The sequence below is a fragment of the Pantherophis guttatus genome, chromosome 1, assembly GCF_059756535.1.
Source record: "Pantherophis guttatus breed Tessera chromosome 1, ASM5975653v1, whole genome shotgun sequence".
NCBI classification, from domain to species: domain Eukaryota; kingdom Metazoa; phylum Chordata; class Lepidosauria; order Squamata; family Colubridae; genus Pantherophis; species Pantherophis guttatus.
The window spans coordinates 343877138-343901348 of NC_142063.1; the positions used below are offsets into that span (position 1 = coordinate 343877138).

General features: G+C 44.8%; 1 protein-coding gene across 1 annotated transcript in view; it reads right to left on the reverse strand.

The window, feature by feature from the left end:
* Positions 1-14101: 14101 nt before the first annotated feature.
* The window catches only part of GDPD1 (glycerophosphodiester phosphodiesterase domain containing 1), a 51104-nt gene continuing 40994 nt past the window's right edge, over positions 14102-24211 (reverse strand). The window contains exons 7-10 of the mRNA XM_034404307.2: positions 23609-23742; positions 21095-21154; positions 18865-18916; positions 14102-16147 (exon numbers count right to left, since the gene is read on the reverse strand). Of these exons, the coding sequence (XP_034260198.1) occupies positions 16025-16147; positions 18865-18916; positions 21095-21154; positions 23609-23742 (369 nt within the window). The 3' untranslated portion in view covers positions 14102-16024. The remainder of the gene's footprint in view (positions 16148-18864; positions 18917-21094; positions 21155-23608; positions 23743-24211) is intronic.

The following is a 24211-nucleotide window of genomic DNA, read 5'->3' on the forward strand; positions in this document are numbered from 1 at the left end:
CGCCTCTCTTCTCCTCCTCCCGACCCCTCCTCTCCCCACGTTAGCCCTGTGATGGCCAGGTGAGCTGGCCAATCGTGGCGGACGGGCACCTAGCAACACCCAGCGGGTTGGGCGCGAGGTGGCGGCCGGCTCTGGAGAGAAGGGCCAATGGGGAAGAGGGAGAGGGGTGGAGGGAGGCACCCCCTCCCAACCCTCCCCTCCCCCCCCAGGCAGCTGGGAGGGCAAGGCAACAGCTGGGCGGCCCCGGCAGCCAATGGGAAGCGCGGAGGCCTCGCCAGCATGCGAGGAGGGCGGGAGGATAACAAACGGCGCCTTAAAGCGACCCCGAGATTTCTTTTTTCCCCTCACGTCCCCTCAGGCGGGGTTTTCTCCCCCGAAGGGCCGCTGAGCTTCCCCTCGGGAGGACGGAGGGTTGGTTGGCACTCGCCTCCCCGTCCCCCCCCCGCCTCAAAAGCATCTTCCCAACTCTCCCCTCAGAAAAATAGACGCGCAACATTCCCACGACCGCGCTTTACACGCGATACCAGGCTGAGGGGATGGGGTGGGGGGCTCTATGCGTCGTCAGAACTGACGTTTTTGGGGGTTTTCTTGGTGAAGAAAGGCTGGCTTTTGGTTTTGGGGAGCCGCTTGGAGCTCTCTTTGGGGAGCCTGTTGGGGGGGTCTTTGGTAAAAAAAAACAAAAACACGGTGTGGGGGGGAGGAAATGGCTGACACGAGGGTTAGGAGGATGAGTTTCCAAGCCCCGAGGGAGGAAAGGGACGCGTGTTTGTGTTATCTATTTAAATGTGTTGTTATTTTGTAGCAGCAAAATCTTCCACTTATTTGCTTTGAGGGAGGGAGCGGCTTTTAAGAGGGGCGGACTTCAACTCCCAGAATTCCCTATGCTTTAAGAGGAGTGCATCTTAAAGCAAGGCTGGCTGGGGGATTCTGGGAGTGGAAGTCCACCCCTCTTAAAGCAGGCTAGCTGGGGAATTCTGGGAATTGAAGTCCACCCATTTTAAAGCAGGCTGGCTGGGGAATTCTGGGAGTGGAAGTCCACCCATCTTAAAGCAGGCTAGCTGGGGAATTCTGGGAATTGAAGTCCACCCATCTTAAAGCAGGCTGGCTGGGGGATTCTGGGAGTGGAAGCCCACCCATCTTAAAGCAGGCTGGCTGGGGGATTCTGGGAGTGGAAGCCCACCCCTCTTAAAGCATGCTGGCTGGGGGATTCTGGGAGTGGAAGTCCACCCCTCTTAAAGTTGCTCACCTTTTACGACTTTCTGACAAGCCAAGTCAAAAGGGAAACCAGATTCCCTTAATGATTTTGTTACTCACTTTAACAACCATAGCGATTCACTCAACAACTGTGGCAAGGAAGGTCATAAAAGGGGACGAAAGTGAACAATATTCTTGCTTTAGCAAAAGAAATTTGGGGCTTAATTGGGGCCGTAAGTTGAGGACTAGCTGTGTCCATCATCATGGCTTCCTTGTTGGGCTTGAGGATGGATGGCCTTGCCTGGAAGGGAGATCCGATGCTGTGCTTCTGATGTGAAGTGACCCTTTTCCAATCCCCTGCAGATGGCTGATTCCCAGAAAGTCAATGTTTGGACATGACATTTTTATTCTGACAACATCAAGTTTTCTTCGGTACATGGCTTTGACATTTTACACACCAATGGTAATACTCATCTTTGAAGCACAGAAATTTTCCTTTTGCCTCCGGCCACGTTAGCAGCGCGATCTCCTTTCGGTTTTCGCCCAGCCACATCACAGTTGTGTACAGATAGTCCTCGACTTATGACCGCAACCGAGGCCAACATTTTGACCGCTAAGCAAGGCAGTTTGGCCCCATCTTACAACCTTTTCTCTCTCTTTTTTTTTTACCACGGTTGTTAAACAAATCACAGCAGTTTTTCAGTGAATCATACGGTCGTTACACAAACCTGGTTTTCCCCGGGGACTTTGTTAGATTAACAGAGTTGGAAGGGACCTTTGGGTCATCTAGTCCAACCCCCTGCCCAACAGAGATGGGTTTCAGCAGATTCTGACCAGTTCTGGAGAACCGGTAGCGGAAATTTTGAGTAGTTCAGAGAACCGGTAGTAAAAAATCTGCCTGGCCCCGCCCCCATCTATTCTCTGCCTCCCGAGTTCCAGCTGATCGGGAGGAAATGGGGATTTTGCAGTAAACTTCCCCTAGAGTGGGGAGGGAATGGAGATTTTACAGTATCCTTCCCCTGCCATGCCCCCCAAGCCACGCCCCCCAAGCCACACCCACAGAACCGGTAGTAAAAATTCTGTCTGGCCCCACCCCCATCTATTCTCAGCCTCCCAAGTCCCAGCTGATTGGGAGGGAATGGAGATTTTACAGAATCCTTCCCCTGCCACACCCACCAAGCCACACCCACCGAGTCACACCATGCCCACCAAGCCACACCCACAGAACTAGTAGTGAAAAATTTTGAAACCCACCACTGCTGCCCAAGCCGGAGACCCTACCCCATTTCCGACAGATGGCAGTCCAGTCTCTTCTTAAGAGCGCCTAAAACTTCTGAAGGTAAATAAATTGTTGTTATTGTCAGGAAATTTCTCCTAATCTTAGTTATATCTCTGAAACGATAATCCACCAAGTCACAGGTTATCTAGTTAATACTCTGTAGAGATTCTCAATCATCCAGGTCATGGCTGCCCCAACGGTGCTTTTTCAGGGGGCAACTGGGCTTTCTTGTTTTCCTTTGAAGACGTGTCACTTCTCATTTATTTCTTTATTTAATTTTTTTATTAATTTTATTTCTATACCGCCCTTCTCCCGAAGGACTCCGGGCGGTGTACAGCCTGATTAAAAGACAAAATTTAAAAATTATTAAAATTATTAAATAATTGGCCCAACTTTAAAACTTCCAAATTTAAAATCCCATATTTAAAACCAATTAAAATCTTTACATTGATAGCCCGGCCTGGCGGAACAACAAGGTTTTGAGGGCACAGCGAAATACACGGAGATCGGAGATCTTACGCATTTCGGGGGGCAGTTCATTCCACAGGGCTGGGGCTCCCACAGAGAAGGCCCTCCCCCTGGGTGTCGCCAGCCGATATAACTTGGCTGATGGCACCCTGAGGAGACCCTCTCTGTGGGAGCGGACTGGCCGGTGGGAGGCTACTGGTGGCAGAAAGACGGTCTCGTCCAAGAAGCTTCTTCAGCTCTGGCACCTTCCATTCCCTACTATACTATCAGAGCTGAAGAAGCCTCTTGGATGAGAAGCGAAACGTCTTCAAAGGAAAAAAACCAAGGAAGTCCAGTTGCCTTCTGAAAGAAGCATCTTTGGGTCTAGTTAATATTATTTGTAGTCCTGTTGGTCAAAGTAGCGCATTTATCAAATTATTTTCCCATTATAAATATTTGCAGGTCAACGGACGATTTGAAATTGCATGCAAGGGTCAAAGGGTAGAAGAATTTGGGGACTCCTGATCTAGTCCAATCTAGGAAGGTCAGTTGGCTGAGCTGACACCAAACACTGGGCCATAAACTAGAGTTTACAAATCAAAGTAAGCCAAACATATCTCCCTGAGTGAGCAGAGGGTTGGACTAGAAGGCCTCTAAAGTCCCTTCCAACTCTGTTACGCAATTATTATATTATGCCTTTGGGTCATGTGAACCAGTCCTTCCGTTCTTCTCAAGGAGTCCAACCATTCACCCACTTTCCCAACCTGCTCCCAACACAGAGTTTAGAAGAGAGCTTGTTAAGAAGAAGGCATGGCCTAAAAGGAAGGAATTTCACCTAGAAAGACCTGTCTATCTTTACTCAGGAATGTCTGCCTTTTGCAAAGATAGCTGAATCGGGGACAAAAACGTAGGCAGGTAGCTTAAGCTGAACTCTGAACTTCCAGGAGCTGAGCTGGAGTGAATAGAAGAAGTTTGGCAGGGTGGGTGGGGAGCAAAATTGAGAAGGAATTTCCTGCAGCCTTCAAAATCCTTGCACTGATGAAGTTATCTAGTTGGGTAATGAAACGTCTGCAAGCAAACAGCCAAGCTGAGAGGGCCCCACAGTCCTCCCCCTCTTCCTCCCGCTCCTCCCTGCAAACCCCACTCCATTCTAGCAGTGATGATGTTACCTTGTTGGGTAATGAAATGTTTACAAGAAAAAAAACCCAGCTCAGAGACCATCAAGGCACCCCACAGTCCTCCTCCTCCTCCTTCCAAACCCCATTCCATTCTAGCACTGATGATGTTACCTAGTACGGTAATGAAATGTCAGATTATTCATGAACTGGCAGAGACATGGTAACAAAGTCAGCCAATGAATAGGCATAGCAACTAAATCAGCCAGACTGGAGCCAGGGCGTGTCTTAGTCTGCAGCTTCTGAGTCTGTGCTGAGAATTGAAACTGAAACCAGTGTGTGTGTGTGCTTGTCTGCTCTGCCTGAAATGAAACTAACTGTTCTCTCCTGCCTTGTGTTGTAACTGCTACTACCTTGAAGAAGAATCAACTATTGGTATTGTAAAATTTACTTCATCTGTTATTATGTATATAAAGAGAAATTAATGAATCCTGCCGAATCAGTTATCTGTGTGTGCTTCTGGATTTGATTTTTGCAAGAAACTGATAAAACATCTGCAAGAAAACAGCTCAGAGAGTATCAGCGTCCCCTCAGCTCAACCTCGAGCTAGAAATATTCTCTTTATCTGTACAGACCAATACTGTATCTATACCATCATTTCCACAAAAAAAGGAGAAATATAAATCAGATAAGGTACTCGATTTCAATTTTCAGCGTTATGAATCTAACCACTGGTACATTGCACGCAGTGGTTTATCTCAAGACTTGGAAGGAATCTCAGAGGTCATCTAGACTAACCCCCTCCTCAGTGCAGGATCTGCTAGAGCACTATTTTTCAAACCTGGCAATTTTAAGATTTGTGGATCGCAACTCCCAGAATTCCTCAGCCAGCATGTGTTAAAATGAGTGGATTTCAACTCCTAGAATTCCCCAGCCAACATACTTTAAGAGGGGTGGACTTCAGCTCTCAGAATTCCCCAGTCAGCATGCTTTGAGAGGGGTGGACTTCAGCTCCCAGATTTCTGCAACCAGCCTGCTTTAAGATGTGCAGACATACATTCGCATGCCAGCCGGGAAATTCTGGAAGTTGAAATCCACACATTTTAAAATGTCCAAGATTGAAAAACCCTGATGTAAATCAAGATTGGTCCTCTCCAGATGCACCGGATAGATAAATTTAAAATTCAGCACATCTGGAGGTCATCAGCGTGTAGTAACCCAACGACTGAGCCAGAACAACAAGTTTTGCAAGCACGGAAACTTAGAAAAAGCAAGAACTTCATCTCCTGAGCTCTCGTTTATGTCACCACGAACCCTTTTCACGTTTGCCAGAGGGGAAAACAGCTCTGCGGTTTTTGTATTAAGATACAATCTGGTTCTGACAAACCACACCGGCCCTTTCCTCGGAGCAACGCAGAGCTAGAATGCTGACTTTGAAGTCAAGAGCTTCTCAAGCAGATAATTGCAGTGGAAACAAAACAGAAAAAGTTGACAACTGGAAGACAGAAAGGGAGGCAGAAATCCTACACCAGGTAAATGTCCTTGCAAATCCTGGTCGTTCTCGTAGTATTTAGAGTTTTAGAATTTTTAGAAGCACCAATGCAGCAGTTTGTCCTGAAAATGTGTAAACTGTAAGCTTGTTTACCTCTAAACTTTATTTAAGCTTGGGCCCTTCCGTTCCCAAGTCAAAAATGGTTGTGTTGGTAGGCGAACTTCACTTGAGTTGGGTACAGAAATATCCTAGTCAGGAAGCACAAGCTTTAAAAATACAGCTTGTGGCTAGTGGTTTCTCACCTCCGGTACATCCGAGTTTACCCACTGAATTTGACGGGGAGTTAAATGTTTGCTAACTCGGTTCACCGCAGTGAGAAATATCAGTTATGCGTGGCTTGAAAAAAAAGAATTGCTCTGTTTAATTTTACCTGCACCTTTGATGGGCCGCTCCTTATAGCTGAAAGTGAAGACTGTAAAAATACCCAAAATTACACAAGAATCCAGAATAAAGATTTTTGTTTGGGTTTCCTTTTTAGGCCCCAGAATAGAATCATGGGGAAACAGAACGACAGGGATTGAGATAATATATTGGCGGCTGAACATCCAAGGTTTCAATGAAAGGGCGTGGGAATATAAACCATCATTCATCGTCATTTTAGACATTGTCTATCTACTGTCTGACTAAGGCCTCTTCTGCATGTTTCCAATCTATACAATACTGTGTTGTATTCGGGGTTTTTGAAGCTGTGAAAGCTTGATGGGACTCAGAATTAGAGTTGGGAGGGACCTTAGAGGTCTTCTAGTCCTACCCCCTTCCCCTCAAGCAGGAAACCCTATATCATCATCATTTAACAACCCCCATAATCCTTTACGGGGTGGAGTCTGGTCAACTGAATGGAGCTAGCAGAGCATTTAATAGCCAGATGCCCTCCCTGTCGCCCAGGGGTGAAATGGTACCGGTTCACTCCAGTTCAAGCAAACTGGTAGTTAAAAAAGCTACTGGTTCCTCCCAACTGATACTTCCGATGATCAGCTGTGCCGCACAGTTTAGCTTTGCTAGAAAGCAGGAAATCCTGCTTTCTAGCAAAGCTAAACCGCGCGGCACAGCTGATCCGCCCCGTTGCTGTTCTACTTACCTTCCAAAGCCTCCTTTTGGTGCGTGCTGCACATGTACATGCGGGCGCAGTGCGCATTTGGTGCACACTGCACATGTGCGGCCAGCGAACTGGTAGGAAACCGGTTCAGATTTCACCACTGCTGTCGCCAGTGCGGAGCTCCGTTCAGCAGATATACACTCATTGTGCCCAGAGAGAGAAATATCAGCCTCTACCTAGGATGGAACTCACAGTCTCCTGATTGTGAGACGAGAGTGCCACCTCTAGGCCACTATACCACTCTTCTGGAAACTCTATATCATTCCAGGCAAATGGTTGTCCAGTCTCTTCTTAAAAATTTCCAATGTTGGAGCATTCACAACTTCTGCAGGCAAGTTGTTCTACTGATTAATTGTTCTCACTGTCAGGAAATTCCTCCTTAGTTCTAGGTTGCTTCTCTCCTTGATTAGTTTCCACTTCCATTGCTTCTTGTCCTGCCCTCAGGTGCTTTGGAGAATAGCTGGACTCCCTCTTCTTTGTGGCAGCCCCTGAGATACTGGAACACTGCCATCATGTCACCCCTGGTCCTTCTTTTCATGAAGGATTCCATGAAGATTAAGGGCAATTAAAACAATATAAATATTAGGGACATCGATAGCAAATATTGTAAGTACTCTAGAGCGATGTTTCTCAACCGTATGAATTTAAGATGTGTGGAGTTCAACTCCCAGAATTCCCAAATCAGCATTCTTTAAGCTGATGGACTTCAACTTCCCCATAATCATGCTGGCTAGGAAATTTTGGGAGTGGAAATCCACCAGGGGTGCAATCCAGCAGGTTCTGACAGGTTCTGAAGAACTGGTAGCAGAAATTTTGAGCCATTCGGAGAACCGGCAGTGGAAATTTTGAGTAGTTACCACCTTTAGAGCGCTCCATGGCTTAGGACCTGGTTATCTACGGGACCGCCTACTACCACCAATAGCCTCCCACCGGCTGGTATGCTCTCATAGAGTGGGCTCCTCCGGGTGCCGTCGGCCAAACAATGTCGACTGGCGGCCCCTAGGGGGAGAGCCTTCTCTGTGGGGGCACCTACTATCTGGAACGAGCTCCCCCCGGAGATACGGGGGATCCCGGAACTACGCACCTTCTGCTGCACTCTTAAGACCTTTTTATTCCACCAGGCAGGCCTGGCCTAATCTTTTCCCTCTTTTTAATTACGCAGATTTTAATTGGTTTTTTAAATGATTGGGATTTTAATATGTTTGGGCCAAATTTGTTTAATTCAATTTTACTTTGTTTTTAAATTTTGTATCTATGTATTTTTACTGTTTGGCTGTTCACCGCCCTGAGTCCTTCGGGAGTAGGGCGGTATATAAATTAAATAAATAAAATAATAAAATAAATAAAATAAAACCGGCAAATACCACCTCTGGCTGGCCCCAAAGTGGGGTGGGAATGGAGATTTTGCAATATCCTTCCCCTGCAGTGGAGTGGGAATGGAGATTTTGCAGTATCCTTCCCCTGCCATGCCCACCAAGCCATACCACACCCACCAAGCCACACCCACAGAACTGGTAGTAAAAAAATTTGGATTTCACCACTGAAATCCACCCATTTGAGAATTGCCAAACTTGAAAAACAGTGATTTTATGTTCCTGTGGCTTAGTGGTAAAACTGAAAAGTAGAATAGAAGAGAATAGAATAGAATGGGATAGGATGGGATGGGATGGGATGAATGGAATAGAGAATGGAATATAGAATAGAATAGAATAGAATAGAATAGAATAGAATAGAATAGAATAGAATAGAATAGAATAGAATAGAAGAGTTGGAAGGGGCCTTGGAGGTCTTCTAGTCCAACCCCCTGCTTAGGCAGGAAACCCTACACCACTTCAGACAAATGGTTATCCAACATCTTCTTAATTCTTCTCAAAACTGATTTCTTAGGGTTTCACTTTTGATTCTGTTTCTCTGAAGTTTTTTTTTTTAAAAAAAAACATCAAAGATTAGACATAAAAGTTATATTCATACACTCCCTAAACCTGTTTTCTTAACCATCTTTAACCGTATCCCAGTTGGGTGAATTCAGATCACAGTGGCTAATTTTACAGAACCCATGAAGATGATCACCAATAAATTTGCCTCCAGAAGTTGTAAATGCTCCAACCCAGGAGGTTTTTAAGAAGAGATTGGACAACCCTTTGTCTGAAATGGTATAGGGTTTCCTGCCTAAGCAGGGGGTTGGACTAGAAGACCTCCAAGGTCCCTTCCCACTCTGTTATTCTATTCTATTCTATTCTGTTCTGTTCTGTTCTGTTCTGTTCTGTTCTATTCTATTCTATTCTATTCTATTCTATTCTATTCTATTCTTTTCTTTTCTTTTCTTTTCTTTTCTTTTCTTATTCTTATTCTTATTCTTATTCTTATTCTTATTCTTATTCTTATTCTTATTCTATTCTATAGCTGCCCTGAGTCTTCGGAGAGGGGCGGCATATAAATTGAATTAATTAAATTAATTAAATTATTCTCACAGTGACGAAGTGGCAGGACTGTTCCCTCCCAGCAAAGCCTCACATTGAGACTTTTTCGTTTAGGAGAGATGCAGCATTTTCTTGGAAACTGAAAGAAAAATGCATGTTTATTTTAGAGAATCCTAAATCATTCACATAGAGACTTAAGAAATGAGATATTCTCTGTCAAATTAATTCTAATGCACAGGGATGGGATTGAATGAGAAAATCTTTAGGTTGGTCTGCCCCCTGGTGGTAAATGAAAATATTGCGACTTCTTTAAAAAGTGGAAAATGCCAATTATTTTATCATTTGGTAGATTGATATCCTGATTTTTTTTTTCAGGGAGGGCTTGGAAGTGGCATACATTGTATTTTCTATCTCTCCGCCCTTTTCTCTGTAACGACACAGGTAGACCAGACCAGGCTAAGAAAGGGCTGCTTAGCCCAAAATCTCCCAGTAAGATTTCTGTGGCTGAAATCACATATGAACTGCTAAGAATCCAAATCAAACATGAATTTTCATTTTTATTGGTAGTCCTCGACCTATGACCACAATTGGGACCAGCAACGCTGACTGGGGAATTCTGGGAGATGAAGTCCACACCTCTTAAAAGGGGCCCAGGCTGAAAAACACAGCTCTGTTTAAACACCTCCAGCTCTTCCCACTGGGAATTTCTTCCTGATTAACCAGCTGAAATCTACCTGGCATTTAAACCCTTTTTTATTTTCCATCCTGCCTTTTAGAAAAACAGCAATTCTTCCCTGTCTTCTGCATGAAAAGTTCTTTAGATCAGGGATCTCCAACCTTGGCCATTTTAAGACTTGTGGACTTCAACTCCCAGAATTCCCTAGCCAGCAGACTCATATTTATGATGGTCCTGGGGTCACGTGATCTCCTTTTGTGACCTTCTTGAGAAGCAAAAACAATGGGGAAGCCAGTGAATAATTTAACAGCTGCAGTGATTCCCTTAACAACCATGGCAAGAAAGTAAAATGGGGCAAAATTAACGCCTATCTCACTTAGCAATGTAAATTTGGGGCTCAATTGTTGTCGTAAGCTGAGGACTACTTGTGTACTATGTCTCCTCTTCTCTAGCTTTCCAGTTAGTCCTTGATCCTCTTGGCTGCTCACTTTTGAGGTATCCACAGGTACCCCATGCCATCCTCCAGTCCAGACCACCGTATCTCAACATCTCAGCATCTTTGGCTACTGTCCCAGCCATCTTCTAACAAACAAAGTCAATGGGAAAAAGCTGGATTTGTTTAATTTTTTTAAAAAGTTTGATTGATATGCCACCCTTCTCCGGAGACTCAGGGCGGCTTACAATGCGTTAAGCAATAGCCTTCATACTTTTGTATATATTTATACAAAGTCAGCTTATTGCCCCCACAAACTGGGTCCTCAATTTACCTACCTTAGAAAGGATGGAAGGCTGAGTCAACCTTGAGCCTGGCGAGATTCGAACCTGCAGTAATTGCAGGCAGCTGGTCTTAATAACAGGATGCTTTAGACCACTGTACTACCAAGGCTCTTGATAACCATGTGATTCTTTTACAGCAAGAGCTTGTAAAATTGGGCATGACTCCCTTAACAGCCGCCTTGCTTAGTGACAGATACTCCTTTCCCAATTGTTAAGGTTGTAGGTTAAGGGCTACCTATAATGTTAGGATACTTTGTTACCAGTAGTGAAATCCAATTTTTTTTTTATTATCAGTTCTGTGGGCGTGGATTGGTGGGCGTGACAAGGGAAGGATACTGCAAAATCTCCATTCCCACCTCACTCCAGGGGAAGGATACTGCAAAATCCCCATTCCCTCCCCACTCCTGGGGGAAGGATACTGCAAAATCCCCATTCCCACCCCACTTTGGGGCCAGCCAGAGGTGGCATTTGCCGGTTCGCTGAACTACTCGAAATTTCCGCTACCGGTTCTCCAGAACCTGTCAGAACCTGCTGGATTTCACCCCTGCTTTGTACCCGGAAAAGCAAAACTGGGCAAGACTCTGTGGCAAAAATGATGTGGAAGTGTAAGAAACTGCTGGATGTGAACAGGTAGTCCTCGACTTACAACAGTTCGTTTAGTGACCGTTCAAAGATACAACAACACTGAAAATAAGTGACTTAGGACCGGTTTTCACCTTTATATGCCCATTGCAGCATCCCCATGGTCATGTGAATTACATTCAGATGCTCGGCAATTGGTTCACAGTTGTGACGGTTGCAGTGTCCCGGGATAATGTGATCCCCTTTTGTGACCGTCTGACAAGCAAAGTCAATGGGGAAGACAGAGTCACTTAACAACCGTGGGACTAACTTAACAACTGCAGAGATTCACTTAAAAAATGTGGCAAGAAAGGTTGTAAAATGAGGGCCAAACGTACTTAACAAAATTTATCACTTAGCAACATAAATTCTGGGCTCAATTGTGGTCATAAGTTGAGGACTCCTTATATGGATTTATCCAAATCTACTAAAGAGAACCAGAATGGGACAACTTGTGACCTCCAACTCACTGTGTGGGACAACTCACCGCAGGACTATTTAACAATTCAATTTCATTATTCAAAATAAATAAATATTTTAATTTATGCCATTCACATTTCTTTCTGTGCCTCCTTTTGCATCCTTTCTTTCATGATACTATTCCACCATTTCTTTGATATTAGTGTAACTCTTGTCCCACAGTAAGTTGGCCACGGTGAGTTGGCCATGACAAGTTGGCCACAGTGAGTTGGCTGAGGTGAGTTGGCCGTGGCAAGTTGGCCATGTTGAATTGGCTATGTTGAGTTGGCCGTGGCGAGTTGGCCATGACAAGTTGGCCATGACAAGTTGGCCATGGTGAGTTAGCCTTGGTGAGTTGGCCGTGACAAGTTGGCCATGGTGAGTTGGCTGTAGCAAGTTGGTCCTGATGAGTTGGCCATGACAAGTTGGCCATGACAAGTTGGCCCTGGTGAGTTAGCCTTGGTGAGTTGGCTGTGACAAGTTGGCCACAGTGAGTTGGCTGTGGTGAGTTGGCCGTGGCAAGTTGGCCATGTTGAATTGGCCCTGGTGAGTTAGCCGTGGCAAGTTGGCCATGGTGAGTTGGCCCTGGTGAGTTGGCCATAGTGAGTTAGCCTTGGTGAGTTGGCCGTGACAAGTTGGCCATGGTGATTTGGCTGTGGCAAGTTGGCCATGACAAGTTGGCCCTGGTGAGTTGACTGTGGCGAGCTGGCGCTGGCCCTGGTGAATTGCCTGTGGTGAGTTGGCCGTGGCAAATTGTCATAGACCCAAAGAAAACATTCTGCAGTCTAAGCTAATGATGAACTCAGCTTTGCCAGTTGGAGCAGAGAACTCAAGGAATATGTTTTTCCTTTCTAAATTGAATCTGTCTGCCATTACCTTTTCCGTGTGAGGGAAAGCTCAATTCCCGTAACGTTAACCCTGTTGGGGCTACTCTTTAGAGAGACCAAGACGAAGTGACATTCCTCAAACGGTTGGGGGGAAAATAGGCCCATCTCTAATCCAAGCCCCCATTTAATCATTTTCTAACAACATCCGAAGGGACTGCTAGCTTGGAACTCAACTGCGCTTTTTACGAGTAGTCTTCGCTTCATGTCCGCTCGTACAATGACCAAAATTACGAGACAGTTCTTGAATGAGGGGGACTTACAACGGTTCTCGGCGCTTTATCCCAGCAATAACATGATTGTGATTTGGGTGCTTGGCAATCGGCTTGCAATTATGATATCGCAAGCATCTCGTGGTCACATGATCCCCATCTGGGACTTTCCCTGCTGGCTTCCGATAAGTGAAGTCACTGGGGAAGGCAGCGGGAAGTCAAAAATGGGATTGTGGGACTGCAGGATCGTGCAGGATTTGCTGAACAATGGCAATTGGGACATCAACGTTCTGATGAGTGAAGTCACTGGGGAAGGCAGCAGGAAGTCAAAAATGGGATCGTGGCACTGCAGGATTGTGCAGGATTTGCTGAGCAATGGCAATTGGGACATGGACGTTATGGCTTTAGGATCGTACCATTTAAGGATGGAATTCCCGGTCTTGATGATCGCTGGTAAACGAGGACTTACCTGTGGAGAATGTAGAACTCTCTTTTTCCCTTTGAAGATCGCATACAGGTAGTCCTTGACTTACAACAGTTCAATTAGTGACTGTTTGGAGTTACGACGCTGAAAACAGTGAACTTATGACCATTTTTCACGACTGTTGCAGCATCCCGATGGCCACGTGAACAAAATTCAGATGATTGACAACTGACTTGTATTTATGACAGTTGCAGTGTATTTAGTTAACAACCCCGTGGTTTGCTTAATGACCACATGATATACTCAATGAGTGTGGTGATTCACTTTATCATTTTTGTAAACTAATTATAAAATTTAATCCAGTTATGTGGGGTCCTGCTTAACAACCACAATGATTTACAGGCAGTCCTTGACTTACGGCAACTATTGAGCCCAACATTTCTGTTAAGAGAAAATTTGCCAAGTGAGTTTTACCCCATTTTACGATTTTTCTTGCCACAGTTGTTAAGTGAATCATAGCAGTTATTTAGTAACCCGGTGATTAAGTGGAATTTGGCTTCCCTGTTGACTTTGCTTGTCAGAAGGTCGCAAAAGGGGGATCCCATAATCCTGGGACACGGCAACGGTCACAAGTATGAACCAGTTGCCAAGGATCTGAATTTTGAGCACATGAACACGGGGATGCTGCAAAAGCAGTAACTGAAAAAACGGTCATGGGTCACTTTTTTTTTTTTGTGCCGTCATAACTTTGAAAGGTCACTAAATGAACTGTTGCACGTCGAGGACCACCTGTTCTACCAAAATTCCAGGCTCAATTTGCGGTTGCTAACTTCCAACCTGTACTTTGAAAGCAGAAAATCGGAGCGAAAAAGGTAATCTTTGACATAGGGGGAGAACGTTTTTGAATAGCGCATTTGAAGAAAAGAAATCAGATTTCGGCACATGGATGGTGAAAGTTTTTTTCTTTTTCTTTTAATGCTCTAATCCCAAAACTGCTACATAGGTTGCAGTACAGATTAAAAGCCAAGCTCAGGAATTGCTACAGAGAAGCAGAGTACAAAATCTACATTCCCGTATCTAAAAAAAAGACATTTTTTCCCCCTCCCAGGTTTTAAGGGCACGTCCGTCCTGTATTCGGGGGCTCTGCTTCCCCCCAATCTGCTTACCTTTAAAAAAAACATGTCACCTAAAAAAAAAAAAAAAAAAAAGTAAACTAAATTCCATTTTCTCTGGCCGACAGCCGGTGCACCAAATGCCCTTTTAAACGACAAGAGATCAAGTAACCGAAGGACGTTTTGTCAAAGCAGATATTTTCAACACTGGTGCCAAAGTTTTCTAGGACGGCATTCCTATTTAAGCAACTGTAATCTTCAGCAATACGAAGGGCAGAGGTATTTCTAGACTGGCCACAAAGAGTGCTAATTAAAAAAAAAAAAAAATGCTGAAAAAGTTTGATCTGGGATGGATTGTCAGCCACCTTGGCAAGATCTATTCACATTATGAGGCAGGCCAAACCTGAACTCTAATCTGTCAATTATATATATATATATATTGATTCGGATTTGTCAACAAGAAAACGACGACATAACAATAAAATAAAATAAAAAGCAATACCTTTTTATCTCTTGCACTAATATCCAAATTTCCCGGTTATTAAACCTCTTTTCCATCCCGGCTCATGACGGCAGAATTTGTTTTCAAAACACTTGACTGACAAATAGAGGTATGGGGCGGCTATTATGGCCTTGTACAATAAATTAGCCAAACAACCCTGATCCTACAGATGCAACTAATTGCAAAACTGTTGCCATGTTTGAGATCTCAATTTGGCCACTTGAAGATGGCTGGACTTCAACTCCCAGAATCCCTCAGTCAGCACCTCGGAATTCTGGGAGTTGAAGTCCACCCATCTTCAAGCGGCCAAATTGAGAGACTGCCATTTTAGATTTGAGACTAGAACAAGCACACAGATATAGGAAGTGTGTCTAATGGAAGGCTGTCCGGTCTTTGCAACTTTTAAGACCGGTGGACTTCAACTCCCAGAATCCCTGTCAGCATCCTGGAATTCTGGGAGTTGAAGTTCCACCCATCTTCAAGTGGCCAAATTGAGAGACCGCCATTTTAGATTTGAGATTAGAACAAGCACATAGATGTAGGAAGTTTCTATTGGAAGGCGGTCCAGTCTTTGCAACTTTTAAGACCGGTGGACTTCAACTCCCAGAATCCCTCAGTCAGCATCCCGGAATTCTGGGAGTTGAAGTCCATCAGTCTTAAAGTTGCTACGATTGGAACACCCCTGGTCTAATAATGTATTAGTGCTTGGGAGATCCTGCCCTAACTCGCTAGGCACAGCTACAAATTCAACAATGACACAACAACAATAGTTGTTCTCCACAGGAAGCCACCTCTGATATATCCAAGGAGGACTTTACTGGCCACGGGCCCCCTTGCTGTCACTCATCCGCATTCAACTCGCGGAGAAGTTCAGGGGGGGTCATCGCACGTTCAGTGGACAAGCCAAGAGGTCGCGTCGTCCGTTCGTGCCCCCACCCAGTTTTTCACGCAGCCTCGCCAAGGGACCCAGATCTCTAAGGTGAGGAGATGATCACTCAAACCAAGCTATTTACAAAGGAGGAGAGAGTGTCAACCCCGCCACTGAGGGCCGTCGATGAATACGGCTGCGTGGCATGGCATGGCGTGACTTTTTAAGAACGAGGTCGTCGAAACCAAGTTGTCGGGTTGTATTGTGTGACGGCGGCTGGACGTTTGCTGAAAAAAAACTCAAATGGAAGAGTGGATCCTCTCCTTCGGTCTCTTCCAATCTCTACTCCGAAGAAGCGATGACGGCGGCCGCATCTCTACCTGGCTTCACGCCGGATAGTTATGGAGGAATTCCTTCAGTTTGGTGGGGTAGTCGGTCATCACGCCAGTGGCCCCCAGGTCGAAGGCTCGCTTGTATTCCTGGTCTTCGTTCAGCACCCAGATGTAGACCTGAAGGAAACAGCTGGGCGTCATCATCTCACTTTCCCCCCAAAATGATTTTTCAACCTCGCTGCCTTCCCAGAGGAAATCTCGCTGCTCGTGGGAACAACTGCTTTAGTTCACATACGTCATGTCTGGACTATTTATTGATTTATTATACAGGTTAGTCCTTGACTTACGACAACAATTGAGCCCAAAGCAGGGTGGATAAAAATCGATGATTTTAAAAAAAGGAATAAGATTTTTTTTTTAAAATTTAAATCGGATTTTTCAAAAATCAAATTTATTTTAATAAAATGCTTTTGGAGTAAAAATCTATCTAAAGATAGTTTTCTATTTAAGATACATTAATGATTTAGTTTATTCAGCATGAAGTGGACCTTAGCTATGTAGCACGAGGCTGTAGATTCTGCAATATTTACATTTTTGGTAAACTCATTCAATGAATCCGAGCTCTGCAAAGGTGAGATAACGTGCACTGCATTGATGCATTCACACAATTTCACAGTAGCCATGAGAGAAATCATAAAATGAAGTTCGAGGATATTCCTTTATCCCATTGTTTCGCAAATCTATGTACACTATAAACTCTATGATTGTTTGAAGAGAAATCAGGGGTGGGCTTCAAAAATTTTAGCAAGGGGTTCTCTGCCAGGTTGCTGGGTGGGCGTGGCCATGGGGGGGGCGTGGCCTTTTGTCCTCCCTGGGCTCCCGAGGCTTTCCTCAAGCCTCTGGGAGGGCGAAAACGGCCTCCCCAGGCTCCGAAGGCCCTCTGGAGGCAGGAAACGGGTAGGCCCATTTTTCGGCCTCCCCGAGCCACTGCAGACGCCCTGCACTTACCTGCATCCAAAACGGGCTGCGTTGGGACTCTTGGGAGGGGCAGGTGCGGGTGGGTAGGTCCAGCCAGGAGTGAGGTTCTCCGAATTGCACAGAATCTTAGCTAGAGGTTTTCCCGAACCCCTGCGAACCCCCAGCAGCCCATCCCTGAGAGAAATGCAGCTGTACCACCAGACTCTTAAGTGTGAGAAGGAAGGGCAAGCAGTAAAAATGAAAGTGAAACCTTCTAAGCAGCTTATAAATGTAATATTAAAGAGTGCCTGTCATTTCAGATCCATCAAGGCAGCGCCTGCTAGCGGGCATCCACTCACCTGCTGCCCACCACGTCCTTCACCTTGTTGCATCCCTGCCGCATCACCAGCCGTCCCATTAAAGTGAATGGGACTGTCAGTGAGTCAACAGCGGGTCAGAGGAGCCGCTGCGGGACAGAGATGATGGCTGCTCTTTAAAAATGAGGTGATGTAAATGAAGCCTTTTTACTAGTGATTTAAATCATGATTTAAGTCGACTTGATTTAAATCAAATCCACCCTGGCCCAAAATGCCTGTTGTTAAGTGAGACGTTTCTTAAGTGAGGTTTTTGGCCCCGTTTTACCACCTTCCTCGCCACAGTTCTTAAGCAAATCGCTGCGGTAGACAAAACCCGGTTGTTAAGCGAATCGGGCTTCCTCGTTGATTTTGCTGGTTGGAGGGTTGCGCAAGGAGGGGGGGTGTCACGTGACCGGGGGACACAGCAGCGGTCATAAGGGTGAACCAGTTGCCGGGCGGCTGAATTTCGATCACGTGCACCGCTGCAAAGGTCGTTAAGTGTGAAAAACGGCCGTAAGTCACTTTTTTTCAGTGCCGGTGTTAACTTTGAATGGCACTAAATGAACGGTTGTAAGTCGAGGACTACGTGCACTTGGTTCAGGCAGTCCTTGACTTACAACCTTTTATTTAGTGACCTTTCAAAGTCACAACAGACCTGAAAAAAGTGACTTATGACCATTTTTCACACTTATGATCCAGCCTTATGGTCACGGGAATAGAATTCGACAAGGACTAAGGGTGACATGATAGCAGTCTTCCAATATTTAAGGGGCTGCCCCAAAGAAGAGGGAGTCAAGCTATTCTCCAAAGCACCAGAGGGCAGGACAAGAAGCAACGGGTGGAAACTAATCAAGGAGAGAAGCAACCTGGAACTAAGGAGGAATTTCCTGACAGGGAGAACAATTAACCAGTGGAACAGCTTGCCACCATAAGTTATAGGTACTCCATTACTGAAGGTTTTCAAGGAGAGATTGGACACCCATCTGCCTGAAATGATAACAGGGATTTCCTACCCGCGCACGGGGTTGGACTAGAAGACCTCCAAGGTCCCTTCCAACTCTGTTATTCTATTCTGCTATGGCAATTGGCTCGTATTTATGACGGTTGCAGTGTCCCGGGGTCATGTGATTGCCTTTTGTGACCTTCTGACGATCAACGTCAATAGGGAAGTCAGATTCACTTAACAACCACCTTATTTAACTAACTTAAAAATCACAGTCATTCGGTTCGCAACTGTGGCAAGAACGGTGGTAAAATGGGACAAAACTCACTTAGCCAGTGTCTTGTTTCGCCACATAAACTTTGGGCTCCTTTGCGGTCGTAAATTGAGGACTCCCTGTAATCTCTTTGAATGCAGATTGTAATTTCCCCCCCCCCATTTTTTTTTCCTACTTAAGAGTGCTTTAATTCCCTTGAAAGGCAAAATCTGGATAGTAACTGACATTTTGGGAAGAGAATCCAAGGTTTTCGTCCACCACGAAGAGGCTAAGTCGAGAACCACCTGTACAAGTCAAGTCGAGTACAGAGTTGAGATATTTACAGATGTTTTGTAAAAATAAATAAATAAATAATACCGAATACCTGAATTCCTCGAGCAGTGAGGTGATCAAATAAGGCTTTCCTCATTAATAATCTGCAAACATGGCAAGGAGAAGATTGTCAATCCATGTTCAACTGCCAATTGTCCTTTCCCTCCAAAATACAGATTGATAAAAAAAAAAAAAAACTGTGAGCGAAATTTTCCCTTAAAATAGCACTTTAATGGGCTTATAAACGTTAACATAATACATTGGGATCCAAAAGAGACAAGATGGCGGCCGTGAGCCAATTCCAGCTCCTTTTTTGCTGGCATCATAACTGCAGCTGCCTGCATTATTGTTGCTGGTGGAAAAACGAGACATAAATGAAACAAAAAAAAGCAACTGATTGTAAATTTCATAATGGCAGCTAGATTAGTGATGGCTAAATATTGGGGATGAAATTGGGATATTCAAAGAAATGAGTGGTATAATGAAATCTGGAGCATGGCAACAAATGATAAATTAACAACAGAAATTAAATTTAAAAAAGGGATGATCAAAGCAAACAATTATAATGAAATATGGGGGGATTTTATAAAAACAGTGTTGGTGGAAGGCAAAGGGATTAAACCTACTCAAGTATATATGTTGTTTTGGAGGAGATAAGAATATATAATTCTTGGAATATATTATATATCCTTTAATTGTTATAGACAAAGAAATATAAGGGAGGGAAAATGGTCTCCAGGGGGTGGGAGTGCATTGTAATATTTGTGGGTTTTTTTCCTTTTCCTTTCTTTTTTTTTTTTTGTATTTAGATATTTATGTACTATGTTTGAATTATTTATATTTAAAAAAAAAAATAACTGCAGCTGCCATCTTGACTTTTTTGACCTCCACAGACGCGTCCGCCCATCGAAATAACTGTTATCAGTAGCATGGTGTCCGCAGATTAATGCGAGACGACAAAGAACAGACTTTTTTAAAAAAAAAAAATGTAAGAGAAATTTTATCGAGTCAGATGTTACGTGGTTTCGGGAAGAAGAAAGCCTTGCCCATCCATTGCTAACAGACCCTAGAGAAACTCAAGTTTCCACGTGGTCTCTCTTTCGTCATAAACGTGGTTTGTGAGCAGGAATGGAGTCTCTGGGCATGTCACAGGTTGAGTTAATCTCTGATAGGACTGCAGCCAAGATGGAGCAGTGTGACAGTTTCAAAACATGGGCAGAAAGGAGAGACAGTTTGGTCTAGTGGTTAAAACACCAGGCTAGAAAGTAGGAGAGGGTGAATTCTAGTCCTGTTTTAGGCATGAAAGCCAGCTGGGTGACTTTGGGCCAATCACCAGGAGACAGTGAATTCTAGTCCTGTTTTAGGCATGAAAGCCGGCTGGGTGACTTTGGGCCAATCACCAGGAGTTTGTGAGTTCTAGTTCCTCCCTAGGCATGAAAGCCACTGGGTGACTTTGGGCCAATCATTGTGTGATTGTGAGTTCTAGTCCTGATGTAGGAATGAAGGAGCAACTGGGTGACTTTGGATCAATCACCAGGAGGTAGCGAATTCTAATCCCTCCCTAGGCATGAAAGCCAGTGGGTGACTTTGGGCCAATCACCAGGAGACCGTGAGTTCTAGTCACACCTTAGCATGAAAGCCGGCTGGGTGACTTTGGGCCTGTCTCTCACTGAGCCCAACCCACCTCACACAGTTGGAAAACAGGAGGAGGAATATGTGCTTGGTTATGTTCTCCGCCCCGAGGTCTTTGTAAAAATAATAAAAGGCAGGATAAAAATAAATAAAAAATAAATACAGGGATTCATTCTCTGCCCAGTTCAAGCTAACTTAGAAGGAATCCTGGAATCCTGCAGAGATGCAACAGGCAGCCTCCTCTGCATACATCTGCTTTGGGAAGACTTGAATGGCCCAATGGCAGTTTGCGAACCCCAAATAGTAGCCAATGAATCTGGGAAGCGGAGTTGATGCCTCTAACACAGGGGTCTCCAACCTTGGCCACTTTAAGACTTGTGGACTTCAACTCCCAGAATTCCCCAGCCAGCTTTGCTGGCTGGGGAATTCTGGGAGTTGAAGTCCACAAGTCTTGAAGTGGCCAAGGTTGGAGACTCCTGCTCTAATAGAGACCCCATTGCTTAGAAAAAAGATGATTGCCCTGAAAGACAATGGCGGGGATGGAGTGGGGAGGGGAAGGCTTATTGGGGGGTAGGGGGAGATGATGGAGGAGGGAGAGAAGAAAGATAGCAAGAATGAAACAGAGAGCTCAAGAAAGAAAGGAACCTTACACATCAATAAGCCATATGGTGATTCGCTGGCCCTTTGAAATCTTCTCCGATTCTTTCAGCCTGAAAATTGAGAGAACAGAAGTGACTCTTGCAAGTAGCCCTTGACTTATAACCATTCGTTTCGGTTAACGTTGAAATATATGAGCCTTGGTGGTGCAGTGGACTAAGTGCTGTTAAAGTAGCACTTAGCTGCCAGCTGCCTGCAATTACTGCGAGTTCAAATCTCACCAGGCTCAAAGTTGACTCAGCCTTCCATCCTTCCGAGGTAGGTAAAATGAGGACCCGGATTGTGGGGGCAATAAGCTGACTTTGTATAAAAAAGGAACACCGCTTGGGGGGGGCCGAAAGCCCTACTAAGCAGGTATATACAAAAAGTATGAAGGCTATTGCTTAATGCATTGTAAGCCACCCTGAGTCTCTGGAGAAGGGCGGCATATAAATCGAAATAATAAAATAATAATAAAATAAATAAATAAATAAATTTGCAAGCGGTATGTTGAGGAATATTATTAGAATGCCACAGCAATAGCACTTAAGACTTATAGACCACTTTACAGCCCTCTCTAAGCGGTTTAGAGAGTCAGCCTATTGCTGCCCCAACAATCTGGGTCCTCATTTTGCCCACCTCGGAAGGAAGGCTGAGTCAACCTTGAGCCAATCAGGATCAAACTGCTGGCATTGGGCAGAGTTAATCTGCAATAGCAATAGCACTTAGATTTATATACCGCTTCACAGTGCTTTACAGCCCTCTTTAAGCAGTTTTTATAGAGTCAGCATCTTGCCCCCAACAATCTGGGTTCTCATTTTACCCACCTTGGAAGGACGGAAGGCTGAGTCAACCTTGAGCCTGGTGAGATTCAATCTGCCAAATTGCAGGCAGCCGGCAGGCAGCAGAAATAGCCTGCAGTACCGCATTCTAACCACTACGCCACCGAGGCTCATAATGCCACGTATTTAAGGAAAGGAGCTGATGAATATATTAAAATGGATTGTTAAGGACAGGTTAGTCCTCGACTTACAACCATTCATTTTGTGACTGTTCGAAGTTACAAGGGCACTGGAAAAAAAAAAGTCACTTGTGACCGTTTTTCACACTTATGACCGTTGCAGCATCCCCACCGTCCCGTAGCTGCTTAGCAACTGGCATGTATTTAGCATGGACCTATAAAGCTTAGGGTGATTTTTGATCAATAAAATAATCGATACAGGTAAGTCCTTGACTTACGACCACGATCAAGCCCAACATTTCTGAGACATTTGTTAAGTGAATTTTGCCCCATTTCACTTTCAACTTCCTTGCCACCGTTGTTAAGTGAATCACTGCAGGTGTTAGAATTAGTAATGCGGCTGTGAAGTGAACCTGGCTCCCCCATTGGCTTTGCTTGTCAGAAAGCTGCTTTCAAGGGGAATCACATGACCCCTGGACATACAACCGTCATAAGTACATGCCAGTTGCCGAGCCTCTGAATTTTGATCACGTGACCATGGGGATGCTGTAAGGGTCAGTGTGTGAAAAACAGTCGAAAGTCACTTTTTCAGTGCCGTTGGAACTTCGAAATAATCACAAAATGAATGGTTGTAATTTGGAGCAGGGGTCTCCCACTGTGGCCACTTTAAGACTTGTGGACTTCAACTCCCAGAGTTCCTCAGCCAGCAAAGCTGGCTGAGGAATTCTGGGAACTGAAGTCCACAAGTCTTAAAGTGGCCACGGCTGGAGACCCCTGATTTGGAGGTTAGCGCTGTACCGACAATCCATTTTAATACATTTATCGGCTCCTTTGTCTAAATATTTGGCATTAACTCGCATTCTAATATTCCCCAACAAACCAATTGCAAATATTCAAGTTTAAAATCTCTTGCTTTGCTTCCCGGTGATAAATTCCTTTTTTTTTTTTTCTCCCAGCGCTGCTGTAACTTGGGACGGCCACCAAATCAACTGCTTGTTAAGTCAAGGACTACCTGTACATCTACGAGACGAAGCTCGCTCGTGGCCAAAGCCGAGGAAGCAGCTGGAGGTCGCCCAAACAGCTACCGTATTTTTCAGAGTATAAAACGCATCTTTTTTTCCCCCCCTAAAAGGGGGTGAAAATTTAGGTGCGTCTTATACACCGAATGTAGCCCCGCCCACCCACCGGCCCCCACCCTTTGGCTTCTGCCTCCCAGCAATTTACCTCCTTGCAGCAAGCAGCAAGAAGGAACAGCTCCTTTCAGCTTCAGCACAGCCTAATTAGCACAAGTTGATTGGATCGGCCTCCCGACTCTCAGCTGTTTTGCGTGGGCCTCTGCTGTTTGCTGCAAGGAGGTAAATTGCTGGAGCAGATTTTTTTTCCTTCTGCTAATCAAGCTATGCTGCAAACGAAAATGAAAGTAAAGCAGGCTGTTTGCTGTTTGCTGCAACAAGGCAAAATTGCTGGGAGGCAGAGGCAGATTTCGTTTTCTCGTTTTCCTCACCAAAAAAAGGTAGGTGCGTCTTATAGTCGATGCGTCTTATACTCCCAAAAATACGGTACTTACTTGAGAATGATGGAAGGCATGGGGATCTCCAGGAAGTCTTCCAGGATCGGGAAGAAAGGAAGAAGGCCGGTGTAGAAGAGGCCGAGGAGCAGGAGGACACGGCGCAAGCAGAAAAGGATGGGGATGTGGCAGTTCTGAAGGGAGAAAAATCCAGGGACATCACAGGAAGGTTAACTCAGGATGGGCTTCAACCCTCTTATTCCACAGACTTCTCATTTTAGGGAATGTTGCTCAAAAATTCATAATTGCGTAACAGAGTTGGAAGGGACCTTGAAGGCCTTCTAGTCTGACCCTCTGCTCACTCAGGCAGGAAACCTATATCATTCCAGACAAATGTCTGGCCAACCTCTTCTTAAAAACTTCCAGTGTTGGAGCATTTACAACTTCTGGAGGCAAGCAGTTCCACTAGTTAATTGTTTTCAACTGTCAGGAAATTCTAGGTTGCTCCTTAATTCTAGGCTGCTTCTCTCCTTGATTAGTTTCCACCCGTTGCTTCTTCTCCTGCCTTCAGGTGTTTTGGAGAATAGCTTGACTCCCTCTTCTTTGGGGCAGCCCCTCAAATATTGGAAGACTGCTATCATGTCTCATAAAAATGTACATAGA